Source organism: Amblyomma mixtum, chromosome 10 (genome assembly GCF_055824585.1).
Source record: "Amblyomma mixtum isolate Tamu chromosome 10, ASM5582458v1, whole genome shotgun sequence".
NCBI classification, from domain to species: domain Eukaryota; kingdom Metazoa; phylum Arthropoda; class Arachnida; order Ixodida; family Ixodidae; genus Amblyomma; species Amblyomma mixtum.
This window is the reverse complement of record NC_143021.1, coordinates 179,118,969-179,134,958: the sequence shown is the minus strand read 5'-3', so window position 1 is coordinate 179,134,958 and position 15,990 is coordinate 179,118,969. Positions and strand designations below refer to the sequence as shown.

The window sequence follows — 15,990 nt, the reverse complement described above, 5'->3', positions numbered from 1 at the left end:
AGAATTTTACCGCCATAGAAATTCGACCACCTCGGCCGGGATTGAACCCGCGTCTTTCGGGTCAGCAGCCGAGCTCCGTAACCACTGAGCCACCGCGGTGGCGCTCAAGCTGTTCTCCCAGCTATCTGCCAGAAAGACTATTGACACAGTAATCAATGTTCAAAATCAAATCTGATCTGATATGATTTGACTCATTTTCCCCACCCTCTTGACAGACAGAAACAGTAGCCCTCTTATCCATTCCTCTACAAGTACGCTGCTGACATCCAGAATTAGAATGCACTCGCACGGAGGTAACGCCACTGACTGCTGTCAGTGAGCACCAAAACTGTGTACCACTGCGCTCAATGCAACTTGCAGCGCATCCGCTATCAACCAACCAAGGTTTCCCCTTTACAGCAAATCAGTGCGTGTTCATGAAGAGCATAACAGTAGCACAGATATTCAGGGTACTCCGTTCTTTTACTTGGCCACTGAATGCAAAGTTTTCAGTCCTGCTGGGCTTGCACTGCTTCGTGAACTGACCTGCTACCACACTGGGTGCGTTGCAGTCTCATATTGAGAACAATAGTATATTAAGCCCTACTTTCACTTAGGTACCTCCACACCTGCAATGGCCAAGGTGCAGCAAAAAAAAAAAAAAGGCCTCCACCATCTGGAAGACCAAGTAACTAGCGTTAGCTGTTACTACAACGCTACTGTAGATGGCGCTACAAGTTTCAATGTGAGATGTGCTGTTTTCTAGTTGCTGCCACAGATGGCGCTGTGGTCTCACGGTGGTAGCAGACCCCACGAAATCTTGAAACGTGGTGAGTAGTTGCTGCCACAGATGGCGCTGTGATCTCAGGGTGGTAGCAGACCCCAAGAAATCTTGAAACGTGATGAGTAAGAGCTAACAGTCTTAAAAAAAAAAAAAAACCTACTCACCAGACTCCCTCCTGGACATCGTAGTAGTAGAGGCCCGAGCCTGTTGCCTGGCTCAGGTTGAGCAAGGCAAGGAACAGGGCGTACCAGTAGAAGCTCTGCTTGGCTGCGAAAGGGGGACCAAAAACACACATGCACTCAGGAGGAGAACACTGCTGACTCCATGCACTAAACACCGGTCTGTCAATACTCTTATGTGCTGCAGCTACGGTTAGAGGCGTGCAACTTTTTCTGAGGAGACATTCAGTGAATGCAGAAACACACAACACACACGAGGGGTGTTCAAAAAGTGCCACCTCCTAGTCTCTAAGTTTTCTATAAGATGATAGAATTGAGAGGCACTATGGAAAAATGCAATGGGATGTCCTCTTTACCAGAAGCTCGTAACTTTTTGAAACAGTTCTCAACAGTGGCAATGCAAAGTCATTGCTGGGAAAGTTGTTTCTTCATGCCATTGCAGAAAAAGGCGTGTGGCTGTTTTTGGCTCACCAATATTTAATCTTGACCTCTTATCACGGAACTCTTTGCCATTACCCATGATGAAGGAACATATGCAAGGTATGCACCTCACACCATATGAAAAGGTTGGTTGGTTGGTTGGTTGGTTGAATGGTTTATATAAGATTTACCGTTCCAAAGCCATTCAGGCTATGAGAGACGCCAAATCGGAGGGCTCCGGGTAAAATCGACCGCCTGGGGTTCTTTGACGTGCACTGATAACGCACAGCACATGGGTCTCTAGGATTTTGCACCCATCGAAATGTGACTGCCGTGGCTGAGGTCGAACCCATGCCTTTCCGGTTAGCAGCCGAGCGCCACAACCACTGAGCCACCGCGGTGGCCACACGAAAAGGGCACAATTGCGGTAAGCCCTTGGTATTGCCAACAGCCACCCTCACTTTCCTACGATGGCACACAGAATTTTGCACTTTAACCACCCTCTTCTTTCAACCATCATTACATACCTCCATTATGCTCTGAGGAAATGATATCACTTAAAAAAAATGCACTGGTAGTCAAAGCACGTCAGTTCTTGTGCAGATTAAGTCAAAAAGTGATGTTGAAGCAATCATCGGAAGAGAATGCTGCCAACTTTAATCTGAACGAAGCTTCTTTGAAACTCATCCCCTAATAAGGACACTACCACCGGAGAGGAGCACATCCACACATGGATCCTGAGATTGCCTTAATTACTGGTGTGGCCATTTAAAACTAAAGTCCCAGTTTTGACACCGGGAAAGAAAAGGAAAAATGGTGCAGCTAAATAAGTACACACACCACTCTATGATTTGCGATTCTGCAAAAATGGTCATCTGGAAAAAAACAGAAGCAAAGGACAAAAAAAAAAAAAAAAGACTGCTGCTTACGATTGAGAAGGCGTAAGCCCATCCCCTCACTTTGTGAACGCACTCGCCACACACTGCGGCGTGATGTAACCTGATGCCACACAGCTGGCAATTCTAGTATCGCTGCATTCTACGTAGCCACCGCGGCACTCCTTCTGCACGCTAAGTTCTCGAAGGCAGTCGCCGCCATACCGTGGCTTATGCTCCGCCTTAAGGATATCGCGCGATAGCTATTGGGTTAATGCCCATATATGCAGGATTGGTCCTTCTCTAACATTCACAGGTTGCGGCAAGTCCTCGTACCCCTCCTGGCGCAGTGGTGCAGCGGTTAAGAGATGCGCCACTGCCCTGCGATGGCAGGTGCTCCCAGCGGTGGGGCTTGTGTGATCGAGGCTGTCCAGCAACCTTGCGCGACCAATCATTTATTTATTTATTTATTTATTCATTTATTTATTTATTGTACCCTCAGGGCACAATAAATACCCGCCACCTGGCAGGTGGTATGATGACGTCTTTTATGGGTACTAGTGAATGCAGTGATGGGAATGGCCAAAACCATTTTGTAGCAGGCCTTGTAGCAGGAAAATATTCGCTTTGTAGCAAGCGTCACTTGTTTTGTAGCAAGAGCCGGCATTTCCGAAAAAAAAAGCTTAGAAGACAAATTTATAGTTTATTTGTAACAGCATACATCAATGCAATGCAATACAGAAACACACAAAGTGTATATTGACTAGCACTGGTAATCATTACCATGGTAATTGTACCGCAAGACAAAGAAACATTGTCTTCACCAGCAACAAAGAACTGAGACCGAAGTACTCAAAATATTAAAATAAATTATGAGTGTAAACAGGAGCAGCCACTGAACTAAACCTGCTTTCGAGAAAAAAAGGAACTGACCATCTTGGATTGCAGTAAGCATGTATGACAACCCTTCGCACAAGAATCAAGAGAAATGAAAGGGAATTAGGCATGTGCTTTAAAAATACTGATATCAGATGGACAGGCCTATGTTCCTTTCTTTGAGCCCTTATTAAAGGCAGCCAGATGAGAGACACTATCATTCATTTTTTCCCTAGCTTGGCTCAATATTGCCTGGCCACTCGCAATGTCACTGAAGTTCTTCAGCTTCATGCCCCGCTCAATCAGCAATTCAGCATTTCTGAACATGTGCTGCGCTTCATCTACCTTCTGTTTCGCTTGTGCTTTAGACAAGCTGGCACTTGCTAGCACTGGATCCGCACCTGCACGTGGCCTTTTCGACTTCTCTTGTTCGCAGGCAATGCGCTCTGCATACCGTTTCGATGCGCCTCGAACGGCCCTAATGACATTTGGACAAATTGAAAGCTGGCATGGGTCACTGTTGTACCTTCTGGCAAATGACATAATCTGGCGAATACCATTCACGCTTGCCAGACAAAGGTTCGACCTCTCATTCAAAACCCTTGTATTCTGGCTGAAGCCTCGCTCAACATCAGCGTTCCCATGCGGAAGCGAAAGAAGGGCCTTGACAAGCTTAGTCAAAAGCGGATATTTTCTCTCACCTTGAGCGCCCTTGATGATAAATATATTATGCCAGTATTTGTCAAGTGGCCCATCAGTGCCCACATTCAGCGCTTCAGAGCTTAAGAGTGTCACCTCATCAAGGAGAGATGAAACTTGGCTAGGTTGTATCACTTGAGGCGCACATTTTGCAAGATATCTGAACGATTCTGCTGAAGACTCCTGGGAGTGGGTGTTTGGGTGCAAGCACCTGAGGTGCTGAAGTGTCAAATTCTGAAGAGGAAGCCTTGTCAGAAGGTACTTTGAGCACGCTATGTAAAATGACCTAGCTCCTAGTCGAAATTCAGCTTTCTCTGAAGCAGACCAAGATTTCATAGCTTCCTCAGTATCTGCCCCAACTACTATGCTTTCCTTCCAATTCTGCGAACTTTCGACATCAATGGAAGCGAGCTCATGTTCCTGTTTCAACATGAACACCTGAGGCCTCAGAAATCTGCCCAAAATTTTCTTCAACATCATCACCATTTCATCATAAAGAACATGCAGCAAAGGTTCACTCTTTTGAAACAGCGTCAGAAATCCCACAACTAGGTCACCTGCATTCTTCACAAACAGAGCCTTTGCGTAGAAACTTTTGTCATTCAGGTTTCTGTTTAGTCTCGCCCTCATGCTACCTGCAGCACGCACTGGTTTCTGGGAGTCTAGGATGCTCTTTAGGGCAGAAAACTGCTCGACTAGTCTTTCCACGGCTGGTACAAGAGACAACCAGCGACAGTTGACATGACGCAAAAACACAGTTTCAGGCAATCCAAGAGCCTCTTGTTTTTCTTGGAGCTGGGCACTTTGCACCGAAGATGTCTTGAAAAAGTAATACACGTCACTGACTACAGTTTCAACTTCACTACCAAATGAATCAAGAGCACATGAAAACGCGTTGTGCACCTTGTGCAGCGAGCACTCTCCGATTTCCATTAAGGGGCCGTTTTCCTGGGTCAATTTTTTCTTTAAACACTTCATTACATTTGGACCATCACTGAAAAATGAAAAAAACCCTGCTCGAGGAATATTTTCAGTGGCTTCATTTACACATTTCAAAAGGATATCAGCCGTTGCCCTCCCCAAACGAAACGACTGCAGGTGCTCGACCACTACTCCTTTTTCAGCACCAGAAAAGTAGCGCACGAGAACATCAAACTGCTGGCACCGCTGTTCTGGCAGTGGTGTTTCATCTACACTGATACTGTAAAACACACCAGGACGATTCAGTTCCTCATGCACAAGTCCCTTGAAATAAGGCCCAAGCCCATCTGACACAACGTAAGACACTTTTTTCCTACTACAGGAGAAGTCTTTAGCCACCTTTGAGTCGGGAAACATCAAGCGATGAAGGGGTGTAGCCGTATCCGCCCATGAGTATGGGAGACCTTTTATCGTCAATGCCAAAACAAAAAGTGCTTCGCTAGCTGTGACACGGTCTGCATGGGTCATCGTGCCTGTCGATGAAAAATCCAACGATGCTTGAACAGCAGCTGGCCTCTTCAGCCTCCCGTCAGGGCCCCGAAGCTTGCTGGTCAGCTCCAAGTGCTTTTTACTCTGTGAATGCCGTTTCACTGCTGTGACACCATGCTGTGAGCAGTTGATTGTCTGGTTACAAATAATGCAATAAGCATTTTCTTCCCTTTTTCCTGGTCTGCACCACACCTCGAAGCAATCTCCATTGCAGTCGACATCTTTCAATATGCCAGAGTTAAATTTGCTGTTGCGTCCTGCAAACGATAAATAATAATGTTAGTTTGATGAAATAAAAAGCTGTTATGCAAGCAATATGATCCTGTAAATTAGAGAATAATTGTAGAGTGCTTAAACATATTCTAAAAAAAAAAAATAAAGACCCAGGAAACACTACGGTTCTTTTCCCACAACAGTCATGGTTAACAATTATACACTTCATTCAAACGTGGCAGTACAAGTTATAGAAACACGTTCCTCGATACAGAACTGAATATTAAAAATTAACTTTAACAAAATTTCAATGGAGGCAAAATTCCAGAGGGCCGTGCGATGTCAGTGCACGTTAAAGATACCTAGGTGGTCGAAATTTCCAGAGCCCTTCACTGCAGCGTCCTTAGGTTGTAGCTGTTGCACTAATAGCTGCAAAAGTAGCTTTTTCAGGGCTTTCAGAGCACCTGAGCTGCACATACCGGCAATCTTTCCTGCACTAATTTGATGAATAAACGTTAATTTGGATAAACGTTAATTTGAACACGTAAAAACAAAAGAGCAGTTTGTTATAAATCCAGAATAAGCAAAGTGCCAAAAATTTGCAGCTCACTAATTGCAAAGTATTGAAGGCTTCTGTCTAGATGTTTGGCAGAGCAAGCTCCATTCTAAAAACCGGACACGTGTAATTATAAAAGCAGTACCACTTTCGCCGACAAAGAGCGCACCTGCTTTGAGCGCGCGATCGCGCTATCATGCAGTCCTCGACCGCCGAGGAAGGGTGGAGGCTTTCTCCCACGTATCCCTTACCCGCCCGTTAATTGCTGCCCTGAAAAACGACCTTGTTTCCCCTTACTTTTTGAAAGCTTCCGCCGTAAATTCACGAAGCCTGCCAAGCTTCGACAACAGACAGGGCCGTCAGCGCAGCGCCAAAATCGTACGAACGTAGCGGGCGCGCCAGAAGACGCTTGTTGCTTCATCGTATAGCCGGAAGGCTGCAAAATACCGCGTTCCGTGGAACTTTCTTTCATTTTCGCCTCGGAAGTTTTTTTAATTACGGCAGCAACACGAGCACGAAGGCCAGAAGGCCCACCAACTCCGTGAGAAATGTACGGCGTCATATACGTCCGCGGTATACACTTTATTTCAGAAGCCGCTACATAAAACTCCTTAGCATGAGTTCAGTGCTCATATCCATATAACACTTTCAGCTCAAGCTGCAAAGGCACCGCTTTAAGGACGTCTTTCAATCAGCCAAGTGATGTCAGGAAAACGCATTCCGTAGGCTCCGCAGCCGGACAATCCGAAACTACCAAGCGACCTCGCATGCCGAGTGAATAAAGGAGCGCGTGAATGGCCCGGTCGCCGGCGAGTTTTATGCATTTCGTGCCGCAAGATTGTTATGGGCAGCCCGGACGTCACTGTAGCTTTATTTCAACCACGGAATTCGTAGAACTGCGGATGGCAATATGAAATTACTGAGCGACGTTACACGGCTGCCCAGCACGCCACGTGCTCCAGGGCTTTCGAAGCTGATACTAGCGTAAGACGAACGCCACAAAACTACAAGTACTCTTTCATAAAAAGTAAACAAACCGGGAATTAACAGCACCCTCTCTTGCAGGCTCAAACTACCGCGGTTCTGCAACGTGCATCCACCGCCATTCGCTCAATTTGCTACTGTTAAGTCATGTTCAGTTTCTAAATTTGAACCCCGCCACACTGACTCATCAGCTCTTATGTCCAGAAAGACTCATTTGAATAAACTAAAAGGCGCAAAAAACGAGAAAAAGCTTACCTTTCAGTTTCGAGAGCGCCATCGTGACGCCGCCACGACGCCGCTGAAACCGCTGAAACCACGCAGTCGAGGCGAACGAGCGGCGGGAAAGTGCAAGAGCGCGCACCGACGCGCCAAGGCCTAGCCACGGCCCACTCCACCAACTACTCGCCTCCGGTGCCGGCCCACCGGAAACGCTCGGAGCTCGGACGCGGTGGAAAGCGTGACGCGTTCACGACACCCTCACTCAGTCACACTCTCCCATCAAAGACGAAGTAGACGGAGCACCATGCGGAGCACTCTAGACGAAGACTGAGAACTGGATCGTATTGGATTTTACCGGCTACTCTCAGACTTCAATGGCGGACAACAGTCGCAAGCATAGTTCCCTCACAGGGCAGTACCTGACGTTGGCGACGGCTCGTTTTGGCGCAGCTTTGGCGCAATTTTGCAAAAAGGCCCCTTTTTGGAGCAGCATGTAGCAGCTTTATCGAAATGGCGCAGATTGGCGCAATTGGCGCAGCATTCCCATCACTGCGAATGTTCTCTCTCTGTGTCTCTCTCACGCACACACGCACGTACACACACACAAACAGAGAGAGAGAGAGAGACTGGTTTTTGCTCAATGGGGCAAGTAAGGCTCGAGCCTTAAAAAGCTGATTCAATGAAACCCGAACCATCTTTGTCAAGCAGAGGAAATGCACTGCAATGAGAGCAATGCCAAGAAAACCGTTCTACAGAAGCCTTCTCAAGAGAACAACAGCTGATTGCAGCTTTCTCCTGTACTCACAGCTCCATTCTGGCTCGCAAGGGTGCACTGTTCAACGTGGGTGCCCCTGAATCACTTTTTCAGCCCTACCTCCAGGACAACCTCTTCCTCTACCTTCTCTGCTACTTCACAAGATCAATTAATGCTCCTACTGATTGCCCCTGTCCACATATGACAGCAGATCAACAGATTACCAGCAGGAATGAGCTGAAGTGCTTTCGAACAGAGCGCCAGCCGCTAGAGGCAGACAGAATACAGCAGAATCATGATGATAAGATCCCAGTTGATATGAATTTTGGGATGATATGGATTCGTACAATGCCCTGGCCAGAGTGCACTGTGTGCAATGGGCAAAAATTCGGATGTTACGAACAACCCCGCGTGCCACTACGGATGATACAAACCTTGTGGTTCTGTTCTTCCAGTGCACAAAAACTGCGCGCTTGTCACGTGCAATTTGCTGTTCATGCGGGGAAGCCTTCTCACATGTGACGGTGCCACTTACAATGGGTGCGACGCACTAACGGTAGAGCTCCACCACGTTACACCGTGAAGGATGTAGGAGGCCCTTAAGTCCCGACATTGTGCACACGATAAAGCATTGATGAAAACGTGAAAAACAGTTTGCCATATGCTGTTCTGATCTTATAAGCAGGCAACTATTGCCCAGTCTTTGTCCAAATAAAATTAATGTGATCCAAGCAGTTCTTGACAGTTATTTTAGGGTAATTCGATAATTCAAACTTTTGGATAACCCGAACATTTTTCCCATTCCCCCGAAGTTCAAATTAACGTGCTTTTGCTGTATTCAATCCAGTGAACACAGACTCAGTAGCCAAATGACATACTACTGTCCCAGGGAGACCTGTAACTGGCGAATGGCACTTCAACCAGCTCAGTTGCCAGTAGACCCCTTACAAGAGGCGTGCCAAAGTTTGCAGATAGAAATGAATGAGGCATTACCAGGCAGGGCTACGCGTTCCCGCAGACCGGTCCACGGCAGCAAGAACACAATGATGTACACCTGCAAGCACAAAAAGACTGCATAAGTTCCATCAGATGGGCTTCCAGGCAAGCACTATGTTTCACATCCTTGTGTGACTCAAGGGCACCACAACGGAGAGCACCCCTCCGTTAGCACCCCTTGCTAATGCCTCTGGCCCCAGGGGTATAATTAATTCCTTGCCTTCTTGAGTTCCACTCCGTGCTCAGTAATGCTTCCTTTACAACACTGGTAACACGGCAATCTCTCCCCATGAGCAGGGATTCTTTCAGGCCAGAACAACAGTCTGCTGCCCTCTAGTTAATGACGCTGTCGCTTGCAATGGCTGCTCCTGAAAAGCCTAGTAAAGCCATCAAAGAAAAATGACCTAGCCAACCACTGTTTTACCTTGAAGTGGCAAGTGGCTCATGAGCTCAAAAAAACATCTTGTAGCCACGTGCTTTAAGGGGGGACGCGGAGATCAAATCACAGAAACCTTTAAAAAAGTGAGATTTTAGAAAACGCCAGATTGGGTAACTATAAGGCCTTCTTAATTATATCCTGAAAATTTCTTTTCCCCAGAACAGACCAGAAGTGACGTTAGAAAATGGGTTGTGGTTTAGCTCTGGTTAAACCTGGTAGAGTAGCGAGAGTCTAGCTTCTTTCAGAGACGCAGAACTCGATTCACCGTCATCTGTCATTGGCTAAGTGGGCCTGTCTAGCCGCGTCGTCCTTACGTCGCTTATCGAGGCGCTTAGCGTGACAAAGCATAGCGTGACAATGGCTTCACGGATTTTCATGCAGTTTTTTTTCATTGTGTTCCTGTACAAATTTGTTACGCAACGACGTTCCTATATCTTTGAATTACTTTCTCCTTTTTTAAACCAGTCACTAATTTGGCGGGACGCTAATGAGTGCATTATGCAACCAAGGATATAACATTCTGTCTAGAAAAAAAAAATCAGGCTGCACTGCATCAACCATTTTTTATGGGTAAGATTTCTAACATGTTTCGTTGCCAAGCCAGGCTTTCTGCAAGTTTTGGTATAGCAATGAAGCATATAAGCATTTATAAAATCGAAACTACTTAAGATATTTCAGTGAAATTTTGTACTTATGCATTCAGTGGACTTCCGAATAGCTACGCCAAATTTCACTGCTCTACACTAAAAAATTTAAAAATTCACCTCCAATGCCCGGGTTCTGCAGGGGGCTGAATGTGTGAAACTTGGAGGTAAAGAATGCGAATTCGTTTTCTGTTAGCATCGGAAAAAGCCGAGTAGGCATTCAGGCTTTTCCGCGGCGCACAGATCCACGCGGGCGCCGAACGATGATGTCATGTACGGCGGAGCAACATTTACCGCGAAGAAACGGTTGCTTGAAGAAAGAAAACTAATGCCAACGAGGGAAAAGCCCAAGAAGCGTTGTTTGGCGGCGTCGGACGACACACGGTAGCATGTGGGTGAAGGCAGCGAAAACCAGAAATTTCGGCAACGATGACATCATCACGAGTTACTCCTCCCTGGCAGTGAGGAGAAGCCTGAACATCGTTGCTCTTTTAATCGGCGAGTACGTCACCACTTTAAATGGTAGTGCAAAAGTACTTGACGTGCTTCTCCTTGAAGCTTGATACATTCGAATCCTTGAATCATTTCAAATTCTAGAAAAACCATTTCAGCTTCCCTAAAAGGGGGTACCCTGGTCTCAGAAAATTTTTATTAATGAAGTCACATTTACGATATCTTCAGGGAACATGTACTTTTGCATGTCAATTCTAAAAATGTAATTTAATTTCATGTAAAACAAACCCTTGTGCGCTTATACAATATGTTATGGAAGTCTTTTTGCTGCAGGGAACTTGCTGAAATGCATGTCATTGGTATCTCTTGACATAAAGGAATGCAATAAGGGCAAAATTATCATCATCATCTTGTCAGTCATAGAACTTGAGTGCCATTGCAGAAACAGGGATACAAACTTTTCTTCCCATTTCTTAAGCAGCGACTTCAGAACCCCATAACCCAACTGCTACGTTAGGCAGGACAACATTTTTGCCCTTATTGCATCCCTTGCTTTCAAGAGAAACCAATGACATGCATTTCAGCAAGTTCAATGCAGCAAAAAGACTCTCATAACATATTGTATAAGTGCACAAGGACTTGTTATACATGAAATTAAACAACATATTTAGAATCAAAACACAAAAATGCATGTTCCCAGAAGATTGCATATTTGTGACTTCCTTAACAAACTTTTTTTTTTTTTTTTGCAAAAACCTGGGTCTCCCCGTAAGAGACCACCACTCACCACTGCGAACAGGACTGAGCTGATGAACCAGAACAGCATGCCGCCATGACCAAACAGCTGGAAGTTGCTGCCAGCAACGTAGAACTTGCGGTCCGGTAGCACCAGCTCAAGGACGCCCTTGAAAGCAGGACAGAAGATCACCTCTTTCAATCAGCGTGCTGACAGGTTCGGGTAGCAACTCATCCGAGACAACTGCTTACACATCGTTCAACTGGCTGCCGTTTTTCATCATTTTATGCTTGACACATTTATTTCGGCTTCCCAGCTGTGAACTCAGTGTACACCCTTCAAAGTGTACTGAAAAAGCTGCACATGAAGTGCAGTCAAACCTTGATATTACAAACAAGATGTTAGGAGTTACTGGCTATACTGAACTATTTGTAAATATTATTGCGCGAATATATTAAGAATATTACATCATCATCATCAGCCTGACTGCGCCCACTGCAGGGCAAAGGCCTCTCCCATGTCTCTCCAATGAACCCTGTCCTTCGCCAGTCGTGGCCACCATATTCCTGCAAACTTCTTAATCTCGTCCGCCCATCTAACTTTCTGCCGCTCCCTGCTACGTTTGCCTTCTCTTGGAATCCACTCCGTTACCCTTAAGGACCAGCGGTTATCTTGCCTTCGCATTACATGCCCTGCCCAAGCCCACTTCTTCCTTTTGAATTCGGCTAGGATATCATTAACGCGCGTTTGTTCTCTCACCCACTCCGCCCGCTTTCGATCTCTTAACGTTACACCTATCATTTTCCTTTCCATGGCTCGCTGCGTTGCCCTTAACTTAAGCTGAACCCTCTTTGTTAGCCTCCATGTTTCTGCCCCATAGGTGAGTACCGGTAGGATACAGCTGTTGTATACTCTTCTCTTCAGGGATATTGGTAAGCTACCATTCATGATCTGAGAGAACCTGCCATATGCGCTCCACCGCATTCTTATTCTTCTAGTTATTTCCCTCTCATGATCTGGAAAAAAAAAAGTGTGAAAAAAAATGTCTCAGCCAACAGTCTGCACACAACACTCGGGGGAAAAGCGAACGGCAAATCCACCTGTGTGCCTGAGTAGAGTAGGGCCACAAACGAAGTCACCATGAGGACCCTCTGGATGCTGGTGCGGCTGTCAAGGTGGCCTGGGCAGGGCGAAAGAAGGCAGGGAGGGGAAAGGGGGCCGTCAGCCAAACAAGGCGTCATCCCAGAGTCAGGCAAGCCCCTGCCGCGAGACCCGCTCAACGTACGCACCAAAGGCGAGGCCAAAGATGAGCACGCTCATCTCGGTGGAGAGGAGGAAGAAGCGCACGGCCACCCAGAGGACCTGCGAAGGCAATGCAGGCCGCAGGTTGATGTCCCAGATGCCAGGTTGCTGCCCCTTATCGCTAGTGCTGACAGTCCTTCACATGCATCACCAGCGCGCACTACACATATGCACACCAACAAAAACTAAGGTGGGACAAGTAAAAGAACAAAAAAATGTCCACCATACCACCATATGTTTACAGCAACAGTCCACAGTTTCTACAACACAACATCAGCAAAAAAAAAAAAAAACTTTGCTGCATCCCTGTCTTTGCACGCAGCTGTATGCCACAAAATTCTCAGTGTGCAAATTGGGGTCCCCACATGAAAGAAGTTAAATTTCTGTACCAAAGCCACGTTTTATCGACTTCTGACAGCAGATGTATGCACAACATGCGGAGATGAAGGGCCAACATCCACCCTGGACAACACTGATCTCAACTGTCAACGAAAGCCATTTTCATACAACAGCTGAAAATGCCGCGACTTACTTGTGGCCGCTTGATTTTGGGTACTGCCTGATTCTTCACTATACTCATTAAACGAACCCATTACCACCCCACTACACTGTTCAGGCCTGCAAGCTGGTCTTATTCTACTCGGTGAACAGCACAAAAAATAGAAAAAAACTACAGAAAGGGAAGAAAACAACACAAGCTTCTGCTTAAATCTTTTTCTGACATAAAAAGTGAGCAGGTAACCGATTCCTAACCTGAAGGTAACAAAATTTTGTCACTGTGATCTACAACAAGCATCATTAAAGAGCAACTGCATCTTGTTTTGAGACTCTCACGATATTGAAGGATTCAAATCTAATATAGGCTGCAGGTAAAGCATGCCAAGTTTGACATCAGGGGTGGTATTCTCCCGGTGTCGCCTTTTGCGACATTTCGCATTCGCTCTTCGCTGATTGGCTCGAGCCGCGGTGACGGCGGCGTGACAACACGGACCAACCTTCCTGCTACGTCATCGTGACGTCGCCCCAATTTACTACGCTTAGTCGAACAACGAAATGCGCTGAAGCGATTCGCGTGGGCGACGGGCTACCGTTAGCGTACGAACGCAATCGGCAGTTGCGGTAGAGTGTACTAGAATCTAGTTGCGGCTTTTGCGCCCTTGGCGTGAAAACATGGCGACGTCCTTTCAAGCGAGAGCCGCCCGCTTCAGCCAATTCAGCAGTCCTTGCGATTCCGGTCGGCATGTTTACCGGCAACTACTGGTGTTGTTACTTTTCGCTATGACTTACCTTGCTTCGACGATAAAGTCTAAGCTGCAATTCAGCCTAGTTTTTTAGATACGCTCTCGATTCTGGAGCGCGCAAGCCTAATGGGACCTCCAGCTACACTGCTACTGTCTGCAACTGCCCGAAACGCAGCCGAAACCTAGCACAACCGTCCGGAACGAAAGAAAAATAGATTTGGAGCTTTTTCGCGGTGTTTTATAGACTTAAATGACGTAAAGCGAGTTTATATTAAATTTGCAAATGTTTTTTTGAACATTAGACGTCATGTGATGGCAAATATTCTTGCTATAAAAGATACGAAACTACTGCTGCTAGTGAATCAGCAGTGGTAAATTGTCGCTTCTCGGAGTGAATGAATGCACCGCAGACGAAAGTGCCGGCGGCTTTTTCCATTTCTTCGAGCATCTGTAAGCACTTTTTTAGGCCCCGCCCATATGCGACATGTCGCAAAAGGCGACACCGGCAGAATACCACCCCTGTTGGCATTTAAAATGGTGAAGTAACTGATGAATAAATTTCAGGCTTCTTCTCACGGCACTGCAGGAGTGCGGAGAAGATTGGTGTGACGTCATAGATGGCAAGATTTTAAATTTCAGCCGACATCAACCACGCCCTGCCGAGCGTCACTGGATGCTGCCAAACAAGCTCAGCGGGCTTTGCCTTGGTGGTGTTGGTTTTCTTCTTTCAAAGCAACTGTTTGTATGTTCAGAATGTACCGGTACCATAACAGACATCATCGTAACTGACCTGCTTGTGCGCTGAGGGGCAGCTTGAAGGCCATTGCAATTTTGATCGGTGATTACGTCGCCATTTCAAATGCTAACTCAAAAGGATTTGGCATGCTTCACCTGCAAGTTTCACACACTCCACCCTTTTAAGCTCGTAAAATTCTAAAACCTCGGCAGCTGCCCTTTAAGGGGGGCAGAGGGTTTTAGAAATAAATTTTTATTAATGAAGTCACAACTATGAAATCGTCAAGAAACATGCAATTTTGCTTGCTGATCCCAAATATGTGATTTAATTTTATGTAAAGCAAGTCCTTGTGCACTTATGCAATATATTGGGTAACGTTTGCGGAGGGTTTGAAAGAAATTCTACTGCAGGGAACTTGTTAGATTGCATGCCAATGGTTTCTCTTGACATCAAGCTATGCAATAACGTTAAAATTATCGTCTTGCCTATTATAGAAGGTGAATTATAGTATTCTGAAATCGTCAGTTTCTTCCCATTTGTGAAGTGGCAAATTCAAAACTCTGTAACTCAACTTATATGATAGGCAGGATAATAATTTTGCCCTTATTGCATAGTTTGATGTCAAGACAGGCTAATGGCATGTGTCCTAGCAAGTTTCCTGCAGCAAAATTTATTGAAAGCTCTCAGCAAAAAGTTACATGACATATAAGTGCACAAGGACTTGTTTTACATAAGATTAAATTACTTATTTGGAATCATCATGCAAAAATAGATGCTTCTTGAAGATTCCACTATTGTGACTTCATTATATAATAAGTAAATAAATAAATAAAAATAAATAAAATAAATAAATTTTAAAAAATTTTCTTCAAAGACCAGCTTCTCCCCTTAAGGGGGGATGTGGGGATCAGATGACAAAAATCGTGAAAAAGCCTATTTTTGAAAAGTACACTTTTTGGCATCTCCAACACTGTTTCTATGTCGTAGTGAAACATTTCACCCAAAACTTAGCTGTAAGCGCTTCAAATAAATATATTTGTTGGCATCTACACATAGACAGTGTGTGCTAGCTTAGAACTTTCAGGCTTGTATTCTTGAAAGTTTGTTTTGAGCTTAATACCTTGCTCGTGGAAAGCATAGCACAGCAATGGTTGCATGGATATTTACCCCGTTTGTTTTGTTGTGATCACTGAAGTGTGGTCTGCGTCAAGACAGTCTCAGATTTACCATTTAGGTTCGCATGTGTTTATTACATGGTAATTAGATCATGATACATTGTAAGCATGAAGAGAAGGTGCATATTGTGTCCTTTAAAAAAAAGCAGAGAAATGAAAAAAAAAATAACAGTCTTGATTTACACCACACTTCTTAGTAAATATTAGAAGCATTTACAGACCTGTAGCCTGTTTTTTTGTCATGCTAGGCTTTCCACAAG

At 45.4% G+C, this 15,990-nt stretch overlaps 1 protein-coding gene across 2 annotated transcripts in view; it reads right to left on the bottom strand.

The window, feature by feature from the left end:
* Positions 1–15,990, bottom strand: part of LOC149327868 (transmembrane protein adipocyte-associated 1 homolog) — a 57,262-nt gene that overhangs the window by 24,386 nt on the left and 16,886 nt on the right. For both annotated transcript variants that reach the window (XM_089563260.1, XM_089563261.1), the window contains exons 5-9: positions 12,566–12,638; positions 12,377–12,456; positions 11,328–11,444; positions 9,002–9,062; positions 928–1,030 (exon numbers count right to left, since the gene is read on the bottom strand). In XM_089563260.1, coding sequence (XP_089419386.1) covers positions 928–1,030; positions 9,002–9,062; positions 11,328–11,444; positions 12,377–12,456; positions 12,566–12,638 — 434 coding nt within the window. The remainder of the gene's footprint in view (positions 1–927; positions 1,031–9,001; positions 9,063–11,327; positions 11,445–12,376; positions 12,457–12,565; positions 12,639–15,990) is intronic.